At 51.1% G+C, this 22,903-nt stretch overlaps 10 protein-coding genes across 10 annotated transcripts; 5 read left to right on the forward strand and 5 right to left on the reverse strand.

The window, feature by feature from the left end:
• Positions 1-37: 37 nt before the first annotated feature.
• N7471_002246 (putative GPI anchored protein) lies at positions 38-1,670 on the reverse strand (the record flags this gene model as incomplete). The annotated part of the gene is made up of 3 exons (XM_057274966.1): positions 38-145; positions 327-886; positions 1,058-1,670. 3 exons carry the CDS (start codon positions 1,668-1,670, stop codon positions 38-40), a joined length of 1,281 nt encoding a protein of 426 aa, XP_057139604.1.
• Positions 1,671-2,540: 870 nt separating this feature from the next.
• Positions 2,541-5,742, reverse strand: N7471_002247 (formin-mediated actin nucleation enhancer; the record flags this gene model as incomplete). The annotated part of the gene is made up of 2 exons (XM_057274967.1): positions 2,541-5,498; positions 5,572-5,742. 2 exons carry the CDS (start codon positions 5,740-5,742, stop codon positions 2,541-2,543), a joined length of 3,129 nt encoding a protein of 1,042 aa, XP_057139605.1.
• A 2,880-nt stretch (positions 5,743-8,622) lies between these two features.
• N7471_002248 (SM domain found in ataxin-2) lies at positions 8,623-10,345 on the forward strand (the record flags this gene model as incomplete). Its single annotated transcript, XM_057274968.1, has 4 exons — positions 8,623-8,780; positions 9,042-9,231; positions 9,287-9,560; positions 9,618-10,345. 4 exons carry the CDS (start codon positions 8,623-8,625, stop codon positions 10,343-10,345), a joined length of 1,350 nt encoding a protein of 449 aa, XP_057139606.1.
• Positions 10,346-10,392: 47 nt separating this feature from the next.
• On the forward strand, positions 10,393-12,215 carry N7471_002249 (putative PAB1 binding protein (Pbp1); the record flags this gene model as incomplete). Its single annotated transcript, XM_057274969.1, has 2 exons — positions 10,393-11,956; positions 12,010-12,215. 2 exons carry the CDS (start codon positions 10,393-10,395, stop codon positions 12,213-12,215), a joined length of 1,770 nt encoding a protein of 589 aa, XP_057139607.1.
• A 12-nt stretch (positions 12,216-12,227) lies between these two features.
• On the forward strand, positions 12,228-12,642 carry N7471_002250 (uncharacterized protein; the record flags this gene model as incomplete). Its single annotated transcript, XM_057274970.1, has 3 exons — positions 12,228-12,235; positions 12,277-12,399; positions 12,576-12,642. The coding sequence occupies 3 exons, from the start codon at positions 12,228-12,230 to the stop codon at positions 12,640-12,642; spliced, it is 198 nt and encodes a 65-aa protein (XP_057139608.1).
• Positions 12,643-13,858: 1,216 nt separating this feature from the next.
• On the reverse strand, positions 13,859-14,173 carry N7471_002251 (uncharacterized protein; the record flags this gene model as incomplete). The annotated part of the gene is made up of 1 exon (XM_057274971.1): positions 13,859-14,173. The coding sequence occupies one exon, from the start codon at positions 14,171-14,173 to the stop codon at positions 13,859-13,861; it is 315 nt and encodes a 104-aa protein (XP_057139609.1).
• Positions 14,174-14,342: 169 nt separating this feature from the next.
• Positions 14,343-14,597, forward strand: N7471_002252 (uncharacterized protein; the record flags this gene model as incomplete). The annotated part of the gene is made up of 2 exons (XM_057274972.1): positions 14,343-14,490; positions 14,539-14,597. The coding sequence occupies 2 exons, from the start codon at positions 14,343-14,345 to the stop codon at positions 14,595-14,597; spliced, it is 207 nt and encodes a 68-aa protein (XP_057139610.1).
• A 458-nt stretch (positions 14,598-15,055) lies between these two features.
• N7471_002253 (COPI-interacting protein CEX1) lies at positions 15,056-17,880 on the forward strand (the record flags this gene model as incomplete). The annotated part of the gene is made up of 9 exons (XM_057274973.1): positions 15,056-15,178; positions 15,252-15,389; positions 15,458-15,568; positions 15,628-15,774; positions 15,845-16,218; positions 16,281-16,575; positions 16,624-16,827; positions 16,878-17,050; positions 17,103-17,880. The coding sequence occupies 9 exons, from the start codon at positions 15,056-15,058 to the stop codon at positions 17,878-17,880; spliced, it is 2,343 nt and encodes a 780-aa protein (XP_057139611.1).
• Positions 17,881-18,158: 278 nt separating this feature from the next.
• N7471_002254 (uncharacterized protein) lies at positions 18,159-20,467 on the reverse strand (the record flags this gene model as incomplete). The annotated part of the gene is made up of 2 exons (XM_057274974.1): positions 18,159-18,479; positions 18,554-20,467. The coding sequence occupies 2 exons, from the start codon at positions 20,465-20,467 to the stop codon at positions 18,159-18,161; spliced, it is 2,235 nt and encodes a 744-aa protein (XP_057139612.1).
• A 736-nt stretch (positions 20,468-21,203) lies between these two features.
• N7471_002255 (flavin monoamine oxidase family protein) lies at positions 21,204-22,637 on the reverse strand (the record flags this gene model as incomplete). The annotated part of the gene is made up of 1 exon (XM_057274975.1): positions 21,204-22,637. One exon carries the CDS (start codon positions 22,635-22,637, stop codon positions 21,204-21,206), a length of 1,434 nt encoding a protein of 477 aa, XP_057139613.1.
• Between the last annotated feature and the right edge of the window lie 266 nt (positions 22,638-22,903).

The following is a 22,903-nucleotide window of genomic DNA, read 5'->3' on the forward strand; positions in this document are numbered from 1 at the left end:
TTTGCGATCAAATCGGACATGTTCACTCACAAGACCTTTAAAGAACGAGGGTTGGGAGAAAGAAGAAGTGAGAAAAGCGGAGGTTTTGCCGGTGTCGGCGAGATTCGGTGATCAGGTCCGAGTGCAGCAGCCGGTAAGTCTCCGCCTGTACGTTTAGCCCCGATTACTAAACCCCCGTGGGGAGAGCTTCTATAAAATTCTCATTCCGTGCTGTTGGCAGATTTATTGTCATCAATTCATATGTATCATGTTTTATCGTATCTTTTTCATAATATCCAAACTCCCACACTCATTCCCAGCATCATCCCCAACATCATTTTGCTAACCCGATACCCCACACCATCTCCGTTAGTCGCAGTCGCTTGTTCCTTGGCGACAGTCGTCCCAGACGCGATATCCCTTGCAGTACAGCTAGCACCACAGGCGAAACCAATGGGACAGCATCCTCCGCCCACGGTGTCAGCACAGTGAAACCAGCCCTGAGCACACCGGTTCCCGCCAGAGTGTTGCGTTGTTGTCGCGACAGGCGCTATAATCGTCACGCCATCTGATACAATGGTCGTCGAAGAGGTGATCGGACATGAGGTCGTATCGCAGTCCCGTCCAGTTCGGCAGCAACCACCCAAGTAGACGGCGGAGCAGGCATAGAAACCAGTCGGACAGACATCATCGCTGCGGGTAACACTGGTTACTGTTGAGAGGTTCGTAGGCCGCGCTGGCGGTGCCAAGCTATCGTTTGTTGTTGTCTGGCTGCTATGGGAAGGGCTCGTCGAGGAAGAGGAGGGAGTGTAAGTGGAAGAACTATCCTGCGGTTTTGTCGAGTAGGTCACAGTAGACAACACCACGGTCGAATGAAGAGTTACTGTAATAACAGTGATGTATGCACCTACTCGAACAATTAGTAAAAGCTCTCTCTCGTATTCCCAAATCCGAATGACAATATGGGAACGAGAAAAAGAAAAAGAAATCCACTTACATCCCCCTTCAACACAATCATACCCCGGAATACAACATCCACCCCCCAGAGCCTGCGAGCAAACCGTATACCCACTCTTACACGACCCGATCATCCCAGAGCATGTCTTCCAGCTAGGACAGCAGCCCACGTTGCCGTGCCCCGTATCAGCGACGATCTCACATGTCTCCCCGGACCCACAGCAGCGATCGGATCGACCGATAGATGTGCACGCCGACGTCCCAGTTGGGCACTTGAAGTCTCGTTTTTCGAACAGATTGTTTGTGCTGTCATTGTTTTCCCGAGGAAGGAATTGACTGTCTCCACCAGAGCCCAAGGAATAAGATGGCCCGAATGGGTAAGATTGGGCCACAAAGCGCGCGGGGGAAAATCCATCTTCATCGGAGAGGTGTCGCTCAGCTATGTTACCTGTCGAAGAGACATCCCCAAAGCTCCAGTAGTCGAAGAAGAATTTCTCGCCTTCGTCGTCGCTCATTTTCTTCACGCCCAGGGCGGGTCCTGCTGCGAGCTGTGATGTTACCGCGGCATTACGCTGTAGGATGAGCTTTCCTGGTAACGGTGGAGAAGTGTCAGCCTCTTTGGATTCTAGATCCGCAGAGGGGTTTGTATATTCTGCTAAGGCCGGTGTTGCAAACTGGGGCAGTGAGCAAAATATGGTGAGGGCGTAGACAAGCTGCATGTTGCCGGCGAGCATCGCGACCAGATAGATCTCGAGTCTGTTTAGATTGAGACTAGTGGAAATAGTCGGGTTGGAGGCTAACTTGTAGTTGGATAGTTGTTTCAGATGTATGTGTCACTAACAAAAGCTGTGGACGAGTTGGTTAGGAATGAAATTTCGTGTTGGGTTGCTGGATGCAAGGGTGCAAAGATATATTCTTGTGTCCCTTCAACATGGAATTCGGTCGAGTTTGTCAGGTTTAACGTAGAAAGATGCTTGTCGATCTAGGAATAAATTAGGAATAAATTAGGGCGCATTGGGCTTTCTATAAACCTGCAAAAGCTGCATGGAAAGGTGGCTGGGGAGTGCAGGAGGCGCACACCGCTACGCATTAGCTTGCAGGACAGACAGGTCAAGGCATGGAGTACTAGTAGTTAGTAGGAACATTTGTATTAGCTAGCTCAAGCATTGGGGATTATTCTCTATCTCTATATTAGTCTACGTAGTACGGTATCAAGAGACAGACTACTTCGAACTACTACGGCTCCAAACTAAAGAACATCCCAACGCTAGCTTCAAAAGTGCTCATATCATTCGCAAAATCAAAGACCAAATGCTAGTAGCGCACCACAGAGTGTGGCAGGGTATCGTCAGTAAATGACATGAGGGGCTCTCGCACAGGAGACACGCCAAAAGGTATCAAGGGAAATGAAATGAACAAAACCAAGGCCCCAATGCGATGTGAAATGCAATAAACAAAGAAAAACAATCGTGTGAATCCAATTTCACTTGCGCTTGGCAATGAGAGGTTCGGCATGAAACTTCGGAGGGTCCGGGGATGATCAGACCGAGGATGGGATGGAGGATGGATGAACGTGCTTGGATCGATAAAAGGTCAATAAAGAATCATGTAGAGGGCTGTTCGGAGGTGGCGGTGTCTTCCTCCTCCGGCGCTTTGGGGAGTGGCTTTTCCGTGTCAGAAGATGGCGACTTGGGCTCTTCTGCCTTCTCTGCCTCATCTCCATCCTCCGGTTTCGCCTCTGTTTCACCTTCTTGCTGGTCATCACCACCCCCACCCTCGTTGTTTTGCTCCGCTGCTTGCGCAGCAGCGGCTTCCGCCTCTGCCTTCTCCATCTCCGCATTGCGAGCCTGCTGTCTATCCCAAACTTCTTTGCGGATGCGGTCGTCCTTCGCAGTACGGAGACGCTCAGTTTCTTCAAAACCACCGCTCTTCTTCAACTTGCCTTCGTCGACAAATGCTCCGAGTTCCTTCTGGAAAAGACCGATTCGCCGAGTCTCAAGCTCCTTCTTTCGTGCTTTCTCGGCTCGCTCAATGGCCTCGAGTCGGCCTTCGTGGTTTGGTTGCAAAGCACGAACTTCGCCCAGGACACCGTCCTTGGCTTTCATGGGATCAACGGTTGGATCAATTCCAAGAGTCCTGGATGCGGCTCGGACAGCGGTGCCACCGGTTGCATTCGTCAAGACCTGCTCCTTCGTAGCTTGCTCCACCAGGGCGAAGGTTTGAGTTGCCTTCTCGAGATCGTCTTGCAAGTCAGCAGCGAGATCCTCCTGCATGGTAAGCTGGTCTCGTTCTTCGCAAACCAGCTGCAGCTCCTTCTCCCAGATCTTGGTCCAGATGGGCTTCTCGCGACCCAGGAAGTCCTGCATTTTCTTAATTTCTTTCATGACCATGCTAATGTCGCGGCTGACACCCTCCAACTGTCTTGGAAGAGGACGAACACCGCGAGTCACAACATCCTTCCGAAGATCCTCGACCAAATCTTGGAGATCGTCAACGCGAGCGACCAGCCGCTCCGATTCACCTGCAAGTTCCTTCTTGCCAGTGTTGACGCGAGCACGGCCAGCATCACCTTCATAAGAGGGAGTGGTAACGTCATCGGCGGCGGTCTTGACCTTGCTTGCCTTGGCACGGACTGCACTCATAGAACCGGTGATATCAGCAGTAAAGTTGGAGTAGGTCTGTCGCAGGACAGCCAAGTCACGACGCAAGCTCTGAAGCTCAGCAATTTGAGTTCCGCTGCCGGCAATCGATGCCTTGGAATTCCCTCCAACGGCAGCCGGACCAGACGTGGCTGGAGGAGCAGCAGCCAAGCGAGCAATTTCTTTGGCAGCTTCAAGCTGGCGATCCGAAACCCGCTGGATGATATTCCCTTGGCCAGAAAGCGTCTCTTTGACGCCTTCCACCAGGAGGCGCACGCTTCCAAGGCTGTCATCGAAATGTTTCTTGACCTCATCAAGGTTATCAACGTTAAGCACCAACACAGACCGATCTTTGACGTCGGTAAGATCTTCTAGTTCATGTCGAATGCCTGAAATCGGGTCTTGGATATAGATTTCTGGCAAATCAACGCCATTGTCGTGGGTATTCCAGGCAAACTTTTCAATAAAAGCAAGCTGCAGGCGCCCGATGGTGAGCTCCGCAATGCCATCTGGGAGCACATACTTCTTAATTTTGCTTTTATATTGTAGGAACAGCGTCAGCTCTTTGCCTGGTGAGGGTTGCTCAGTAGCAAATTGAATAGCTGATAGAGGTGTTGCGATCCCGGTGGACGGTCCAAACAAGTCTGCCTTCGGGGTTTGGGGTGCTGGCTTTGCGGGCTCAAAAGCGTCTTCGAGTGTTGGCTTCTCTTGGGGCACGGGAATGATCGGAGGAGGAACGATGGCAGATTCCACGGTATCGTCTTTCTCGATATGAGCAACCGCTTCGCTGGGCGCCTCGGGTGCTGCGGTATCGATCCCTTGTGGCTCTAATGGAGGTGCAGCAGATGGAGTAGTGCGTTCTTCTTCCACTACATCCGGAATATTTGCGGGTGGGGGAGCTTGCGCCCCCTTGGCGGCTTCCTGTAAGCGGTTGTTCGATCGTTGCCTTGTATGAGTAAATGAGCCCCGTAGACGAACTGCGTTCAAGGATTCGCGGACATCACGACCGCGATTGGGGATGGGAGAGTTCTGAGTAGGCAGGACAGGTACGCCATTGGTAGATGTGCCCAAATGCTTCTGAATTTGATAAGCAGAGAATCGACGCGAGGCACGTCGCTCAAGCTCTCCACTTCTTTGCAAAGCCCCCAACGCGTCATCCTCCTTTGGCGGAGGTGGAGGCGGGGGCGCAGAGAAACCGGTAGGTGTAATATATGTTGAAGGCGCAGTGGTGTTAGATGCGGTGGCTCGGGGTGTTGTATCATTATCGAAGGGGGTGGGTTGAGACAGCATTTGCTGGGCCTCTCGCCGCGATAGTTCTCTTTCGGCGTAGTTTGTCGTGCGCGGTTCGGTTGTCGAAGGTGCTGAGGAGGTTCGAGCCATGGCCGGTTGATCCTCCAGCGATCCACCGCTGCCATACCGTCGGTTCGATCTTCTGGGGGACTGGGCTGTCGACGGCATGGTGGATGCTGCAGCATCATCATACAACTGACCAATTGCCTGCCCGTTAGCGATGCTTCCTGCACTGGCTTGCCGTGCTGGTGCGGGCCGGCCATCTTCGCGCTGGTGCCGGGACCTTAAGCGAGCTTGCTTCTTCTTCAGCCCTTTTAACAAGTTGATGATTATATCTCGAATTCGGGGGAGGTATCTATCGAGGCTCTGGGAAGATGCGTCTTGACTAAGAGTGTCTTCAAGTATGGTGCGGAGTAGGTCTGGTACGGGACCGAGGTCTGAGGTGTCGACTCCGATGGCACTGAAGGCCCGACAAGCCAAGTTGAATTCATATCCCAATCGAACGTATACATCCGACACGTCGTTCTCCGACGCTTGCTTCCGAGACCATTGGGTTAGGGTTTCGAGGAGTTGTTTTGTCGCGACCAAGAGGTGCGTCACGCTCTTTTCGATTTGGGATATTTGCTTATCGGGCTGTGCGGTGGGGGAAAACACCGGTTCATTAGCCACCGAAATTTACGCAAGTGACAGGCAGCTAGATACTTACCTGGTTCTTGCTGGACTGGGATCGAGACGAGGCGGAGGAACTGCGGCCGGACTGCTGGGAAGCCATGGATGTGTTGACACTGCCAGACCCCGAGGGTCGCTCGGGGGATGTTTGTTGATCCAACTGTTCGGGATAGGGGAACTGGGCTCTTGAAACGCCTGAGGACTGCATGAGTGTGGTAGGCCAAATCACCGAGGGAATGAGAATAGAAAATGAGAAATAGGGCAGAAGCGAGTGAGGGTGCCAAGCATGTGTGAAGATGATGCCCAGCCTCCTGTCCACTTGGCGCCTTACCGCACCCGAACCGATGACCAGCAGTGGTTTATCCCCCCAATACCATAAATACCATAAATACCATATATTACTGTATAGCCCTGTACTGATGTACAAGGGACCAGGGCAACGCGTTACTCGAGTGTTCAGGCCGCAGTAGCTAGTACATACATGTACTTGTGAGCCATTGATCATTGGAAATTGACCTCCAATTTGTTGCCATAAAATCACATGCTTATACCTAGGTACTACCTGCACTTTTGAAAACGATAATACATACAACATACAACAGAACAGCCATAAAAGGGACCTGGGCTCATCCCTCACCACATCCACTGATAAGTACCCGATTGATAAGGCCCTTGCTTTTGTCCCTTTCGACTGTTCCACTTCAGCTCCACTCTCTATTTATATTCCAGCATAGTACGGAGTATGTACACTCATTTGTCTTGTATGACGATAGGTTAAGTCATTTCTATTACTACTATATTCCTGTACTTGCTCAGGTCTTTCGTATAGAATTAGTTGGTCTCTTCTCTATAGTCTATGCCATGAATACCAGGCTCACCAAGCACAGCACGAACAACCCTGCTAACCCAAAGTACGGCAGCCCAAGCAACGTGACGCCTAACTTCATTCCCGTCTCGACCAACCACAGAAGGAGACTTGAACAATTTCATTGAAGACCCAAGAAGGTGCAAGGACTGAGACAGGTGTGACCTGAAGCTATCAGGCCCTGTCGACTCCGTATAATATTGTTCGGAGTTAGAGCCTCACTGTGATATAGTCAACATTTCGAGTACGAAGAAGAGTGGCAGAATGAGTGCGACTGGTTGGCAAAAATACTGATGAAGACTGGAACCCAAGGTGAAAATGTTGCCATGGGGTTGAAGGAAATAGCTGGTCCAACAGAGACACCTGCCAAACTGGCGAATACCATGAAGCAATGCCGATGCTCTTACATGCATTAGATATCACATCATTTCCCAAGGTGGGTGTCTATCACAGCATGCCCGTCCGACTGATTTACCAAATCCAAGGGCGCTAACCAACATTCGAATGCAACGCTGATTGGAAATCGAATCTATCAAGTATTGAGATTAGGTTAAAATGCATGCTATTTGCAATTCTACTTAAGCCGAACCCTACAAGCTGTCAATAGCAGACCGTTGCCTTGGGCTATGAGATCTGATACACACGTGGGCAATACCTCGGCATTCCATGCCTCGCCCTTCTCTTTCTCGCAGCTACAAACAATCCATGATCTCTTCTTGCTCGCTTCCCTATTATATATCTATACGGGGGGCAGTGGAAATCACATAAATTTTGCAGGAGAACAGACATTGAGCCATAATTACCTGATAAGTCTTTTTCTTAAACAACATTAACATATATATATATAGATCGGCGATCTGAGTTGTGCGGCTGAACACTATTCCCACTATACGGATGATCCGAGGCACCAACCTCGGAACTGCTTCATGTCAGGTGCCAGGCAGCTGCCGATTTTTTGCCTCTGCAATGCTGACAAGAAACCTTCCAAGTCAAGAATCCTGGAGGCCGCAACCCATCAGCCTTATTGTATGTAGGTACCTAGGTTCAGCTGGACACACCTGGAGCCCTGGGCCCCCCGGGGGCATCGGTTGATTAGATAAGATGATTTCACCACTCTGCCAAAAGATCATAGTATCAATTTGAGAATGTCCAATTGTCGCCGTAGTGGTATATATACTGGACCCAAAGGTCTGCCGGAGACCTCACTGAGTCACTGGAATCTACCAAGTTACATATGTAGGTAGCGGACCCAACTCTAAGCGTTATAAAACGGCAGCTAAGATAGGAAAGCCCCACCCGACGGAGGAAGTTCCCATGGAACCAGATATCGGGTAGAGTGACCTATGACCTCAGATATGACATCTGGAGGTAATGTGTATATACATACTGACCTTCAAGAGTGGTAACGAAAAGCAAGATACGAAGTAGTACCATACTATGTACCTAGTATGATCTGAGCAATGACACAAGTCCTTGGAACGGCCGTGACCGATAATGCAGTTGATCGTACAAGGTGATGTATACATATGTACCTATGCGGGTTTGCTTGTTTCTATTGGTAGTTCCAATAGCTGCTTTATGCATCGGAAGTAGATATATCTCAATGGGTTCATGGGTTCTGACCCTATATCGCACAAATGCCATCATTCTGTATTATGGTCAATATAGTCCCAAACTCTATGAGGGGTCGGACGTGGGAGCTACCTCAGCCTGACCCGTACTCTGTTCGGTAACATTGAGAATTGGCCTATCCTAGGGTTGGAGGCCCAAGAACACAATAATACTTATAATAACAATATATTATTATTCATTTGTGAATCAACAATAATATTTCCCATTGGAACATTTGAAGTCACAACGCCTAAAAAAAAAAGAAAAAGAAAGGGAAAAAAAAAGAAAAAGGGTGTAACACACAAATACAATACCATACGCGTGACTTCTTCGCTCCAGAGTCCCCTTCCCCCATCAACTTGCGACAAGCCCATCTCTCTTTCTTCTATTTTTCTATCTGTTCTTTCCCTTCCATTTCTCTTTCCTTATTTTCCTGCCATTGGCATTCCGGTATCTCCGCAGTGTGGTGATTGCTTATCCTTCCCCTCACTTCCCCCCCCCAGTCCTGTTTGTGCAGGCGGTGTGTTGTGGCATCGTGCCTCATCCTCGCGGCTTTCCGCCGTGCGAAGTTCCACGACGCAAGCTTGCCCTGACTGACACCAAAGTCAATCAATGGCTTCTGCTATCAACTCAGTGCCGGCCAACAACGCGTCTGGCAATGCCAGCGCGGGTGCCCCCAACCCCGGCAGATCTACCCTGAGATCCAGTAACAGCACCAAGGGGTCCGACAACCGTCGACAGTCGGGCAGCCCTGTCGATGGCGGACAGCGGTACGTTCAGTCCTTCCTTCTAGACAATATGTCAGATCAAATCCTTTTGAAGTTCCATCTCCTCTGGACTTGGAAAACTCCCCTTTGTCCTTATCGTGACCTTCCCTTGTCCTATTGGCGATTGAGCTGGTGAGCTCTGTTGCTTGCATCGACTTGTGCGCCAGCAAGAGCCAATTGAAGGTGTCGGATTCAATGACAGAAATGTTTTGTTCTCTGTTTCGTGGCCAATGACCGCTAACGCAAGCATGTTCTACTGCATAGGCGCACAAATTCCCACAAGGCCTGGACCCAAGGGACCAACCCCATCACCCAACGATCTTCATACACTTCATCGAACGGCAACATGACCCACCAGAAACAGTCTGGATCCCCGAGACCCAACCAGAAGGAGTCAAACACGCCTGATAGCCATGCTCATGACCGCCTTGTCTTCTTATTCGCCAGCTTCATTGTAAGCCCAGTCGCACCACCATACCTGTCTCGATCAATTCTAAACTGCTACCTAGGGCCTAAATACCACAATTACCACCAAGACCGGAGAGAAATTTACCGGTATCTTCTCCTCCACGACCATGGAGCCCAACGAACTTTCGTTCCTGCTCAAGATGGTCCAGCGAACCTCGCAAGAGAGCCAGCCCCGGACAAACGGCGTCAGCGATGTCGCAACTCCGTACATAGGCTCCGCACCCGAGCACATCATGTCATTCGATATTAAGGATGTCGTCGACATTGCCGTTCCAAACGTTACCACAGCCGAAGTTTCAGCCAAGGAACCAAACGGTACGGGTTGCTTTGTTTAGTCAAATTCGTTTGTGTATATACTAATCTAGACCGCAGGTGCTTCCCAGGGTTTCAGAACCGACAGTGATATCTCCGGAAACCTAGCCATGCGAGAGCGCACCTTGCAGCGCTGGGAACCTGCCGAGACCGACATTGATATGTCACTTGACACGAGCAACACTTCTGCGGGATGGGACCAGTTTGAGGCAAACGAGCGTCTTTTCGGCGCCAAGACCAACTATGATGAGAACATCTACACCACTCGCCTCGACCGTTCGGATCCCAACTACAAGCAGAAACACGCGGACGCAGCTCGGATTGCCCGCGAGATTGAGGGACAAGATGTGGACAACTCCCACATGCGCGAGGAGCGTGGCCTTGTAGCACCGGATACTGGCGACCAAGACGAAGAAGACAAGTACAGCGGTGTTCGTCGCGAAGACAAAGCCTTCCCTCCTCTGCTTTCCGGCCAGCCAAACAAGTACATGCCCCCCGGACGCCGCCAGGCAGCTCCCCAGCCTGCTGCGACTCCCAGTGCACCCACCAAACAGCCTGTGGCTTCTCCGGTCCCCACCGCTCCTATCCCCATCCCCTCGCAGGCCGTGGCAAAGGAAACTGCACCCTCAGACCAGCAAGCCGAGCTGGTCGCATCGCTACAACCCACAGCAGATATCGAGCAAAAGAATGCCTCGGGCAAGGGTGTCACACCCGCAGTATCTACCCCCCGGCTGCACCAGCTGCAAAGCGGGCTGCACCTGACAATGCGACCGCAAACGTGGAGGTAGAGGTGCTTGATCATTTCCGCCAGTTCGCAAATAGCGAGAAAATTAAGATGCAGGAGCGCCGTCGCAATCAAGCCTCATATGACCGAACTATGAAACTCAACGAGCTGATGAAGTTTTCCAAGAGCTTCAAACTCTCGACTCCGGTGCCGAAAGACCTTGTTCCTATCCTAGCTAAAGACCGGCTAAAGCAGGAAGCAATTATGCAACGAGCGCTGCAACAGGGGGACGACAAGGCCATGCCGAAGGTTACTACACCTCCCACAGAACAACAGCCACCTGCTCGTGGTGTCGGTCCTACTGGAGCCGTGCCCCCATCTGCACCCGCTGATCGCCAAAACTACAACCGCACTCGTCAGGGCTATCCTCCCACTGCCCCGCTCGCTGGAGCTGGCGGGAAATTCCCTCAGCAAGTTGTTCCGCCGGGACGTCCTGGTGTTGGCATGCTCAGTCATCGACTAGCTGACAATCTGCAACAACGAAAGGGTGCGGGAATGGGACCTGTTCCCACTCCTCTTCCCATTCAAGATGCCCGTGGACCCCCGACTGGTCCTGCCAGCGACCAGCAAAGAATCACCAGCCCTGTCAAGTCGCAGGCCAGTTCTTCCGCGGCAACCAAGTTCAATGTCAAAGCTATGGAGTTCAAGCCGAACCCCGCAGCGAGCACTTTCACGCCTGGTACCTCGGGAGCTGCTGCAAGCCCACGGCCTTTCTCTCGCAACCGCTCTGTGTCACGCGCTACAACTCCGACTGCATTCTTTGGCCCAAGGAAGCCACTGCCTATCTCTGAACGACCATCGATCAGTGACCAATTCAATCCCATCAAGCGCATGAAGAAGGAGAACGCAGAGTCCGCTGAAAGGTTGATTATGCTGAATGGAGGTATCCCACCACCCTACAAGACTTTGCCAACTTGGGACATCGCGGACGGCAGCGAAGATAAGACGTACGATCAGATGTTCAAACAGCCTGTCGGTGTACCGACAGTATCGCCCCAGGGTCGGTCAGTCTCCAATAACACCAATATTCCCCAGCAGCATCAGGTGCCTTTCCAGTTCCAGCAAGGCAACCCAGCCATGCCGCCATCTTCTGGTCCTTCGAATGGACCCCATGGTCTTCACTCTCAGGGCCCCCATGGCCCTCCCCATGTGGATGATCATCACCGCATGCAGTTGTCCGCGTCGAACTCCCAGGTTTTCCCGTCCCCGCGGATGCAGCATGGATACCCGTCCCCTATGGCTCCCCATGCCCAGCTTTCCTTCCCACAACCGGTCCCGCAATTTTACGGTGGCCCCCAACCCGGCCACATGAGACCTTTTCAGGGTGGTGGTCCTCAGTTTGTGAATGGCGCTCCTATGATGGCGCAGCAAGCCTCGAATGGACCCTACATGGGAGTCCCGCAAGGCATGACTCCGTATAACGCACAGATGCCCATGTACTCCCCGAACCCGGGCCACGCCTATCCCCAACATACCCCTCAGCCGCATAGTGGGTACCCAAGCCCGAGCCGCGGTGCGCCAATGATGATGCACCAGAACTCGCAATCCGGCCAGCCTCCTCAATCAATAATGTTTATGCCTGGCCAACCCGGATATCCTCAGCAGTCGGGACATAGTGAGTGTGGCTACAGTCCCCCATCAAGCATCTCCAGTTTTTAACCAACCCAGTGCCTCCCAACCGTGGCAACTACCCACAGCAGCCTCACTTTTCCTCAAGTCCTCATCAGTCGCATCATTTCCCACCTAACCAGCATCGGACACCCAGCAACGGCTTCAACCAAATGCCTCAAATGCCACCCCAGATGTCTGCCAATACCCCAGCAACAACCCCTGGAGCTTCCCATCCGGCTGAGGCAACGGATGAAGGAAAATGAACTACACGTATCATGAAGCCGTGAGTGGTTCGCTCGAATGATGTTACATCTTATCGCTCAGCTGTGACTTGTCCGCGCTCTGCATTATTGGCAACTGCCAACTCAAATACCCCGTCTTCCATGACCGCGTCTTCAAAACATTTGAATTCTGCGGTGAACTTCATGTCGTCTCAGGACTCGCTCGGTGAGTGAGCAGTTTCGTGGTGTTGAACAACGTCCGCTAACCCTGTGATCAGACGTGACAGATCAATCTACCAGTTGTGCCTATCTATTTCCCAGATCTCGATCTGGCGGTGTACATGAAACCTGAATTTCTAGGCGATGAACCCATTGAAATCAATCACTCGATATCCAACCTAGCTCATCGTCGTATGCCTACCTAGTGCACAACATCCCCACATGCGTCATCATCGAGTTGAAGTCTTGAGGAGCTCAATTTACCTGAGATGGTCTCTTCCTTCTGGTTTTCTCTTATCTTGTTTCTTTTTTGCGTTTATCTCTTCTCTTGCTTTCTTCTGAGTTGTTGGTTAGAGGTCTATGTGTCCCCTTGGTGGGCTCACTGGCCTTGGCACCTTCCATGGAGGGAAGTGAGGTCTGCGATGGGTTGCGTCTCGGTGTGGAGACGATGCTTGGTCGGATGGTGATGTGAATGAAGGTGATCGGTCTGGGGGAGAAAGCGGAGCAGTGAGGCGTGGTTGAAGATGCGTGAACTTGACAGTACAGATAGCTCCAACGAACCCATGGCCACCTGACAATGAAATGGTTATATCATGAAAATTCCTATCATTTTGCGTAAATATACAAGAATAGTCGGCCGCTTATGCGGCCTTGTGATGTTCATTTTGGGAGTCGTTTTAGATGTCTTTTTAGATGTCTTTTTGGTAGATATTTTCTCCATTATTGGCGTTGTAGCTAGAGTATAGGCGATAACGTTGGAAAAACGACATAAAAGCATGTATAACCTTTGATAACCTTTAATATAGAAACGTCCCAAAGTCACCACCCGTATCCATACTCAAAATCTGAATCCCATAATGAATCCAAACGAAAAAACTCAAACTAGATAACTGTGGCAGATATCAGCAGCTGCAAATCACCCCATTTCGAATGAATAATGAGTCAGGTGTAAGGGGAAGAATCTCCTCAGGTTGAATTTCAACAGTGTCATCATCCAAGCCACAGACACCAGACATCAACCCACCGCGGTGCTTCGTCCCATTGCAAACCCCTCTGACCACACTCCAGCCATAAACAAGCCCCAGAACAAACCTCCAAAACACCACCAAGCATCACAAAAACCAAACACCTCCAGCCCACACCCCAACCAACACACCTCTCCGTCTCCCAACTTCCAACCTCCCACAACAACACGCCCACAACACTCTTCACAGCAGATGAAGAAGAGAAAGGGAAGAAGAGAGAGAAAGAGCAGGCAGGAATGTCACTCCCAAAGCAGTCAGAGAGAAGACTAGAGAAGTCCGTATTCCGCATAGCCAACAGAACGCGGCCAGCAGAAATCCGTCTAATCCCAAGCCCCCCAAAGAACACCATAAGAATGCCATGCAACCACCCAAACCCTCTCCTCCCCTAATCCCCAAACCCTCGTACCCTTTACGCCACAGCCATTGGTCGCCCACCCGTCCTCATGGAAGCGAAGCGGACACGGCAACCCCAGATAGCGGCGCCACCTCCCCGTTTCCCATACTTTCTCGCGCAATAGACCCAGCACCGTGCACGCTACCACCTAGCTGCCTAGGATACGATCCCAAGTGGACCTCAGCAATCCAATACCGCAATATCACGGATATTACAGTAATTGAACGCGAGGCCCAGCGATAAGCGTGCACGCGCCAAGCCCAATTGCGGTACTGGTACAGGACGGACAGAAGCGAAAATATACACAAGGTCTCCCATGATCCAGGACCAACGCCGCTTTGTCCGGCGTGGCCGCGAGCCATGGAGGTGCTGACTAGGATCCCGCTGCTGCCTGCCAGCGGACCGACGGGAGACGTATGTGTTCTGCTGGAAGAGTGGGGGGAATGGTGTTATGTGAAGTTGGTTGTTGAGAGCGTGATCGGAGGATGTCGTCGTGGTCTGGGCACAGCGCTGTGATGGCGTTTCACCATCATGGCTGGTCCAATAGACACAGAGTCTATTGGAAAGAGATGGGTGGTTCGTGCGTGCGAAGTAGTAGCTCTTGAAGTTCGCTCCGCGGCCGGTTTGTGGTGTTTTGCGTTGGTTTTGGTGCTTGCGGGAGTACCATCGGTTTTGCTGGGTGAGTCTTCTTTTGTGGTGTTGTGATCGTGGTCTGACCTTTTACCAGAGTTCGCATCATTGGAGAGGGAGGGCGACTTGCGTCGCTGGTTGAATTGGCACACGTGAGAAAGGAACTGGGGAACTTACCGGTTAATCAATAGGAATGTGGACTGTCGACTGGTATGAGTGAGTGTTGACTGGGAGAGATAAGTGAAGTAGCATAAGTATCGTAAGTTTCAGTGTCATTTGGCGACAAAATTAGAAGCGTGGGACAGTGGCATGGAGGCGAAGAAACGGAAGATAAAGCGGAGCTTTATTTTATAGGAGCACGTGGTGGCCTCAGGCAGCCGTTGTTTATCACGATAAGGCGGGGTGAAAGGAGTTTGGCGTTTAATGTGCCTGGCTATTCCGACTTACAAGAATCCTGTATCTGGTCTCTGGGCATTTTCAGTCAATAGCTCGGCCTATTGACCTGACCTTGACAACCGGCCGCATATTAACCCCTTGGCCATTGGCCGCCCCGACTCGCGCACCCCGGACACCCCAAATAATCCCCGACCTGCCACATCGGCCACACCGCGGCCATGGATTTCCTGAAATCAGCCATCGGATCCGCCATCGCGAAGGGCGGAGGACTCCCATTCTCCCTCGGCGACAGAGTCGACATCGGTGATTCGGTCTGGGCACTGCACAACGGTACGAAACGGGTACGGTGGCTTTTTGGTTCCTTCTTCCATGCGGGACGAGCTTCAATGGCTGACGATGTCATGGCACATATAGGATGACGGTTCCGCTTGCAGTGTTTTTGCATTTGATGTGAATGCGAACAAGTCGCGCCTCCCTCTTGCGAAAAATGCGGTGCGCAAGTCTAGGACGTTGCGGCATCCTGGTGTTATCAAGGTTTTGGATACGATTGAGGTATACTTGGCTCCCGGACCTTTGGTCTAAATATTAAGATCATGGCGCAGAAGCTTACGACTTGACAGACGGAGCACAATCTGTATATTGTCACGGAACGAGTCGTGCCACTCAGCTGGCCGGTGAAGCGGAGGAGCTTGAGTGAAGAGACGGCCAAGTGGGGGTTGTATACTGTGGCGGTACGCTATTTTTGGAAATCTGGTATCATGGCATTGCTGACGGGGATTGCTCTGGACAGTCTACTCTCAAATTCATCAACGACGATGCTTCCTCAGTTCATGGTGCCGTGCGTGCATCCTCGGTGTTCACAAGCGAGAGCGGCGAGTGGAAGCTAGGAGGATTCGACATTCTGAGCTCAATGAAGGAAGACGATGCGATTATATATGTGAGTTGTCCTGGCTCGGGCTTATCCAGGAAACGCCCCGAGTCATGCCATATGCTGACTCCATGCATAGACGTACGGAAACAGTGTGCCTGATGCCGCTCGATACACACCCCCGGAGGTTGTAAAAACAGGCTGGGATACCATCAAGCGCAATCCTTTGGCAGCAGTTGATGCCTACGGGCTGGGTATCTTAATCTTCGAAGTTTTCAATGGGGGTTTCTCAGGCGGCGACCAAGCTGGCAAGACAACGAACATTCCTCCCAGTATGCAGCAAAGCTATAAACGCCTTTGCACGGCCAATCCGAAGCTACGACTGAGCCCGGGTCATTTCGTGGAGCAGGGAAAGAAACAAGGTGGATTCTTCCAGACACCACTCATTCGAATGACTGAAGACATCGACAGCTTGGGGCTCAAGAGTGACGCCGAGCGTGAAGAATTTATTAAGTGTGTATATTCCCAACGTCTTACATGTAACGAATTTTTGGCTAATATGTTACCACTTCAAGTGAGCTTGATAATCTTTCTGATGACTTCCCAGAGGAATTCTTCAAGATGAAGGTCCTCCCCGAGCTTCTGAAGTCCGTCGAGTTTGGCGGCGGTGGACCGAAAGTTCTTGGAGCTACCCTAAAGATTGGAGCAAAGCTGTCAGCAGAAGAATTCAACGCTAAGCTGACTCCTGTTATTATCCGCTTATTTGGCAACCCTGATCGAGCATTGCGGGTCTGCCTCTTGGATAACCTTCCGTCAATGATCGATAATCTTCCCCAGAGGGTTGTCAACGACAAGATCTTCCCTCAGATGGTAAGCTATTCGATTTTGGGTAATGCACGTTGTACTAACATGTCACAGACTTCTGGTTTCACCGATGTTGCCCCGGTGGTTCGAGAACAGACAGTGAAGGCTGTTCTAACTATCATCAACAAACTCAATGATAGGATTGTCAATGGAGAACTGTTGAAGTTCCTCGCCCGCACAGCTAACGATGAGCAACCTGGCATCCGGACAAACACGACGATTTGTCTTGGCCGGATTGCTAAGAACCTAAGTCAGGGTGTAGGTGATTTATCCTCAATTTTGGATCATGTCGCTGACATTTCTTGCAGACTCGCTCCAAGGTGCTTATTGCCGCATTCACGAGAGCCACCAGAGACCCCTTTGTCCACGCTCGAAACGCAGGACTTTTGGCTCTATCCGCGACTATCGATGTATTTAGCGAGGAAGATTGTGCTGTTAGGATTCTACCTGCCATTTGCCCTGCACTTTTGGACAAGGAAAAGTGAGTAATGTGGTCGCTCCCTAACTCTGGCCCGATTCTTACCGTTGAGCAGATTGATCCGCGACCAAGCAAACAAGACTTTTGATGTGTATGTCCAGCGGACACGGAAATATGCCAGCACGATGCCAGACACCGTTATACCCTCCGTTGCACCCACAGAAGTCAACAAACCCGATGCTCGTGTTGGAACCCCCAATGACAACTCATGGGCCGGCTGGGCCATCTCATCATTCACAAACAAAATCGCAACCGCTAATGGCGAGATTGAACCCACCGCCAACATTAGCAAGACTGTTGATCCCGATACTGCCCGCTCAGCGTCGGTTCCTCGTCCCGCCAAACCATCACCCTCAACCCCAGCCGAACTACCAAAACAGGTCCTCCGTCCTACCGCTCAGTCTTTGAACCGGTCAATGTCAGATCGCCCAGCCCCAGTGGTCCACGACGAGCCCGAAGAAGAAGAAGGTGATGACGTTTTCGATGCTTGGGGTGCCATGGACGACGACGAAAAAGACGACGATCCATTCACTGCCGCTGTAGCCTCTCCCAAACCCACATCTCCTGTTCCCTCATCGAACAAAGCCCCTGCGGTGCCTTACGATGATGGCGGCGAACCCGATTTCGCCGGCTGGCTTGCCGCGAAGTCTCAAACCAAGGCCAAAAACCCCCTGCCAAAGGGTCTGACCAAGGCGGCTTCTACCAACACCGTTACCACACGGTCGACGATAAGCACCGCCAAGCCTCGGACTGCTGTGGTTGCACCTAAGAAGATCGATACTAAACCCAAAGACGAGGAGGCCGATGATGATTGGGGGGATGCATGGGAGTAATCTGGAAATACACCTTGCTCTCTTTTTTTGGTTGCTTTGTCCATATCTCGTGTAATGCAAGTCTAGCGTGTCAATATCTGACAACCTTGGCATCGAGGGAGTTTTGGAGTCTGTACCACACTGCCCTGGTGGTGCCTTGATGATATCCCCTGTACTCGTCCCTAATAGATCTATCAATACAACCCATTCCTTTCCCCCTACCCAGCTCAAAGATGTCAATTCCTATTGTACATGATATTATCTATCCGCATCTGATGCTTCCACCATTTGCCGGCGCTTCAGACTCCCCCCGTTTCCCTTTCCTGTTCCCTTACCCTTTCGATATGTCGCTCCAACATCTTCTGCATCCTCTGCATCTGCGCAATACTCTGATTTCCTTTAAGTTCAGGCCGAATCTGAGCACCCGTAGTCCCCCGCTCTTCCTCGTCTAACATCTCCTTCAATTCTGATATTAGGCTTTTTGGCTTGCCAAACTCCTCCCTCTTTCGCCTCTCCTTCTGTTTCTGCCTCTCCTGCTCTTCTTCCGTTTTCTTCCGTGCTTCCCTCTCATCCCTCTCCTTCTGCATCTTTCGCTCTTCCCTTTCCTTTTTTTCTCTCTCCTTTTTTCCTTCAGCTTTTGATCCCTCTCCTGCTTTTTAATTCTCTTTCTTTCTGCCTCTTCTTTTTTCTTCACCATCTCCCGCTCGTACTCGGCCTCAACCCGCTCCTTTATCTCACTGCCTCTCGCCAATTCTTTCATCCATGAACCACCCCAGTACTTAGGATTACGTTCCTTATCAATCTCAACCGCCTTGTCGATCTGCCTGTTAAGTTGCCTGGATGACCGTACCGTTACCTCATCTCGGATGGAAGTAGGCGTGCCTGGATGTTCGCTCTCGGGACCCGATGATCTCTCCGGGTCTGATGATCTTTCAAGCTCGGGCGATGGCTCCGGATTTGAGGGTATCGCAGCATCGAGCAATGGCCCAAGATCTAGCAATCGATTGGGCTCTGATTCAAGCTCCGCCGACTGCTCGGGTTCCGACGACTCCTCGGGATTTGATGGCACCTGGGGCGCCGAAGATGACTCCTCCCGATCTGCCGATTCCTCTGGCTCTGGCGAGTTTCCCAACAGGCACAATTTACGCCGTTTAGCTTCCGGAAGGTCAAAATCGGGATCATCAGAGTCATCCGAGAACATGAAGTCGATATTCTCGTGAGCAGCAAGCGGAAATTCCTTGAAAAGCCTTGGATATCTCTTGCCGTCTATCATGAGAGGGACTTCGGGGGGGTTGATGTCGCATTTATGCCGGAGACGCGAGGTCCAGACGGTTCGGATTAATGACGATTCCTGATCTGGCCGTTCGAGTCTCGGCAACCAGCGCTGAGGTGAGAGAACCGGAGAAAGAACCTGAGACCGAACACGAGATCGAACTCGTGAAGCAGCTGGAGGCACTGGTGGAGACGACGGTAGTGTTATTGCTGTTGGAGATGGAGATATATCTCGAGATTCAGGTTCAGATTCCGCTGGATGGTATTCAGACGGGGCTACCGATTTTGATGGAGACTCGGATCCTATCATTGAAACCAATACTGATGAGGATGGCGATGGTGGTTTTCTCGTATCGCAGGCTTTACGCCTGTGCTCACTTCTGAAGCTTTGTGTCGTTGGCTCTGAATATGTGAGCCTACCTAATGATGATACGATAGACCAGGCGCGCTCTAGTGGCAAGATAGGTTCGGATTCAACTTCTGGCAGACTGTCCGGCGATGAAGGAGCAGAAAATGGTACTGCCTGGCGCCGGGAGGCATGGTGGGCGTTTGATCTATTCCGCTTTAGGGCTGTCGTCACGCATGGCGAGGGCGAAAAGGACGGTTCCGGCCCTGAGTCCGGTCCTGATTCAGATGAGAGTTCAGACTCATTATTGGTATCCGATGTCGATGATTCACAGGTCTGCTGCCCATAGTCAGGGCGGGAAATTGGTGTTGTCCTTTTGCGGCCCAGCGATCTTCCCGGCAATGCTGGCGATGGCAAGACTAATTGCCCATCCGATTCATGTGTTAAGACTGACTGTGACTCTTGTGTTGAATTTAACAACGGTGCCTCACGAGGCTTGTGCTGACGGTCATGATTAGAGACTCGTGTGGCATTTTTGAGGCCCACTCCCTTTTGCGGTGATGATGGAGGTGATCGCAAAGCCAATCGTGACTTCAATTGCGCCTGATCTTTATATTCGAACTCAAAATCGGATTGATAATACTCATCCACCATTTTCACTCTAGGTGGACGTGTACGCTGCAGTGACTTCGGTGAACGTTTGCGTGATGGCCCTGGCTCCTGAACCTTGGCTTGGGAGCTATTAAAGGAGCCTGGCTTGGTTCGCTCATGGTCTGTGACCGGGCGATTGGATGATCCTGCCTGTGGTGATTCCGAGTCCAACCCATGGTTTTTGCACGTTTTCGAAGATGATGGTAACCGTTTCTTGGCCTTGTGCTGGTTATCATGGCGCCGGGTTGGCTTCGTGGCTGGAGATGGCGACGAGCGTGCCGGTGACTGAGTTTGCGTGACGGGCTTTGCACGGTGGCGGCGACGTTTTCCTTTCGACATGGCTTTTGGCAAACGGGCTCCGCTCAGGGGGGAAAGATGCATATAATTGCTGGTGGGGATTGTCGGTTTTATATAGTTCTACCTATTCAGTCCCGAAACCGTTAGCGTGACGCCAACCGGTTCACCCGGCAATCAGAGGGCTGTACCTAATGAAAAATTTAGACTTAAGGTCTTTTTTTTCAGGAGAAGTAAATTAGTTCAGTAGGAAAAGAATAACATGCTTCTGGATATGGTAATTGGAATAAATTGCCCGATGTGGGCCAATATATGCATAATACTGTAGATCCAGACTGACACATTTTACAGCAAATTTATGCTCAATGTCCAATTTTGAAATTCTGATATAGCTGAAAGAACAAGGTTACGTTGAGCTTCTTATTCTTTTTCCCTTTAGCTTTGAGCTACTGCATGGCACCGACGCCCTAGGCTTGAAGAATAATGGCTTTTCTCTTCATTGCCCAGGCGAGGAGAGGACTAAGGTGAAAGTGGGGATGCTAAACTCTGCCTCTACGGGGTTCCTAGACATCAACCAAAAGATGGCCAAAAAATGGCCAAATGATCACATTGATATACTAAAATCAACGTTGGAATGTGACTAGCACTAGAATACACCTACTCAAGTCTCAAAATACGGTCCGGAGAGTCCGGAGATTCCGATATAAAATTCGAATTTTCTGGCAATGCCCAAAAATCTCAAGATATCCACCAGGGAATGCCCCTTAATCAAATCCCCCATTCAAAAAGACTTGAGTATCTCCCCAGCAACCCGTTCCCCCGAACTAATAGCCCCATCCATGTACCCAATCCACCTTAGCGAAGTCTCAGTCCCAGCAAAATGGATCCTCCCAACCGGAGCCCGTAAATAGGACCCATACTGCGTTAAAACCCCCGGCGGCATGAAAGCACTGGGACCACCACGGGAGAACTCCTCAAGATCCCACCTCTGAACGAGGATATCTGTAGCATTTTCCACACGCGAACCAAAAAGATTAGCAAAACTCTGCTTGACCTGGCGCTTGACCTCGTCCTCGCTCGCAGTATCCAGCTTGCGCATCTCATCTGCCTCAATGAACCCCATCATCGCCCCGAACGACCCATCCGCCGGCGAGTTATCGTATGTCACTCGGATAGCCCCGGTATCACTCACACCTTCTCCGTTAAGCCCCTCACCCCGCCACCATGCGCTCGGGAATATCGCAATGGCTTTGCCGAGTGCCCCCATCGGCATGCGCTGGTTTAATTGGTCTCGTCCGGCGGGGAGTAGGGGATCGAATGTGATGCGGCTGGCTAGAGGCGGGGACATGGCGACGACGACATGTCGGGCTGAGATGGTGAGTTCATCGGAACAGACTAGATAGCGGGATTCTTTGAGCTGGACTTTGTGCACAGGTGTGTTGAGGTGGATGTTTTGAGAGCCGAGTCGCTCGGCGAGTAGTGTTGCCAGTAACTGGGTTCCTCCACTCACCCGGCTATCCTGTGCACCACCGTCGACTCCAATGAGACGGTTGATCGTCCCAGGTCCTGTTTCATCTCCGGCGGCGGCAATACACCACAATGAATATAGCAGAGACGGCTCTCTCAGTTCGGTCGATAGGATGGCTGGGATAGCAATGTCGAGAAGAGCGCGAGAGTCGGAAGTGGATAGTTTGGAGTTGACGTATGTTTCGAGAGTCATTGAATCCAGCGCCGTGGCATTTGGGGTATTCCATGGTGTTTCCAGGTCGACTTTACTCGCCAGGGTATTGATGTCGTTCATGAAGAGTGCAAGTTCAACAAGCGAGTCTACCCCCACGGGAGGAATACCGCCAAGCGTATCTTGATAATGACGCGCGGTGCCGTTTCGATAGAAGGTGGAGTTTCCCGTCGTGTATGTCTTGTAGGTTGGTAGACCGAGCTCCGCTGCGAGAGCCAGAACGCGGTTCTGTGTTGGTCCAACATATTCGGCGCCTAATTCTTGGATGTTCTTTCCGGTGAGGTTGACATTGAGCACACGACCACCGACTCGGTCTCGTGCTTCTAGTATGATGAAGGATTTGTTCGCTGCTGCCAGCTCTTTGGCGGTGGAGAGTCCCGATAGACCACCGCCGATGATGGCGACGTCGACTTCGGGAATGGAGGGTTCTGCAACCAGTGCCTGGCAAAGGGGGATTGCTATAAGGAAGAGGTGCATTGCACTGAAGGGTGACCTGAAGTGAATTAGCCGCATATTTGTCTGGGTATTTGATCGATGGATGGTTTGATGATAGTATCACTGAGGCGATTTCCAATTGTTCTTTTATCTGTAGGGACCTCAACGGATGGATTCTATTTATATTTGCTTCGCTTTACTGCCGACTACTACCCAATGTCTGAAAGTACAGAATACTACAATTAAACCGATTCAGTGGGCCTAGAAGCAAAATCTTGTAATTAGAGTAGTACAAGCGACAGAGGAGG

This window comes from Penicillium samsonianum, assembly GCF_028829775.1.
Source record: "Penicillium samsonianum strain IBT 33392 chromosome Unknown utg000002l_segment0_segment0, whole genome shotgun sequence".
Taxonomy (NCBI): Eukaryota; Fungi; Ascomycota; class Eurotiomycetes; order Eurotiales; family Aspergillaceae; genus Penicillium; species Penicillium samsonianum.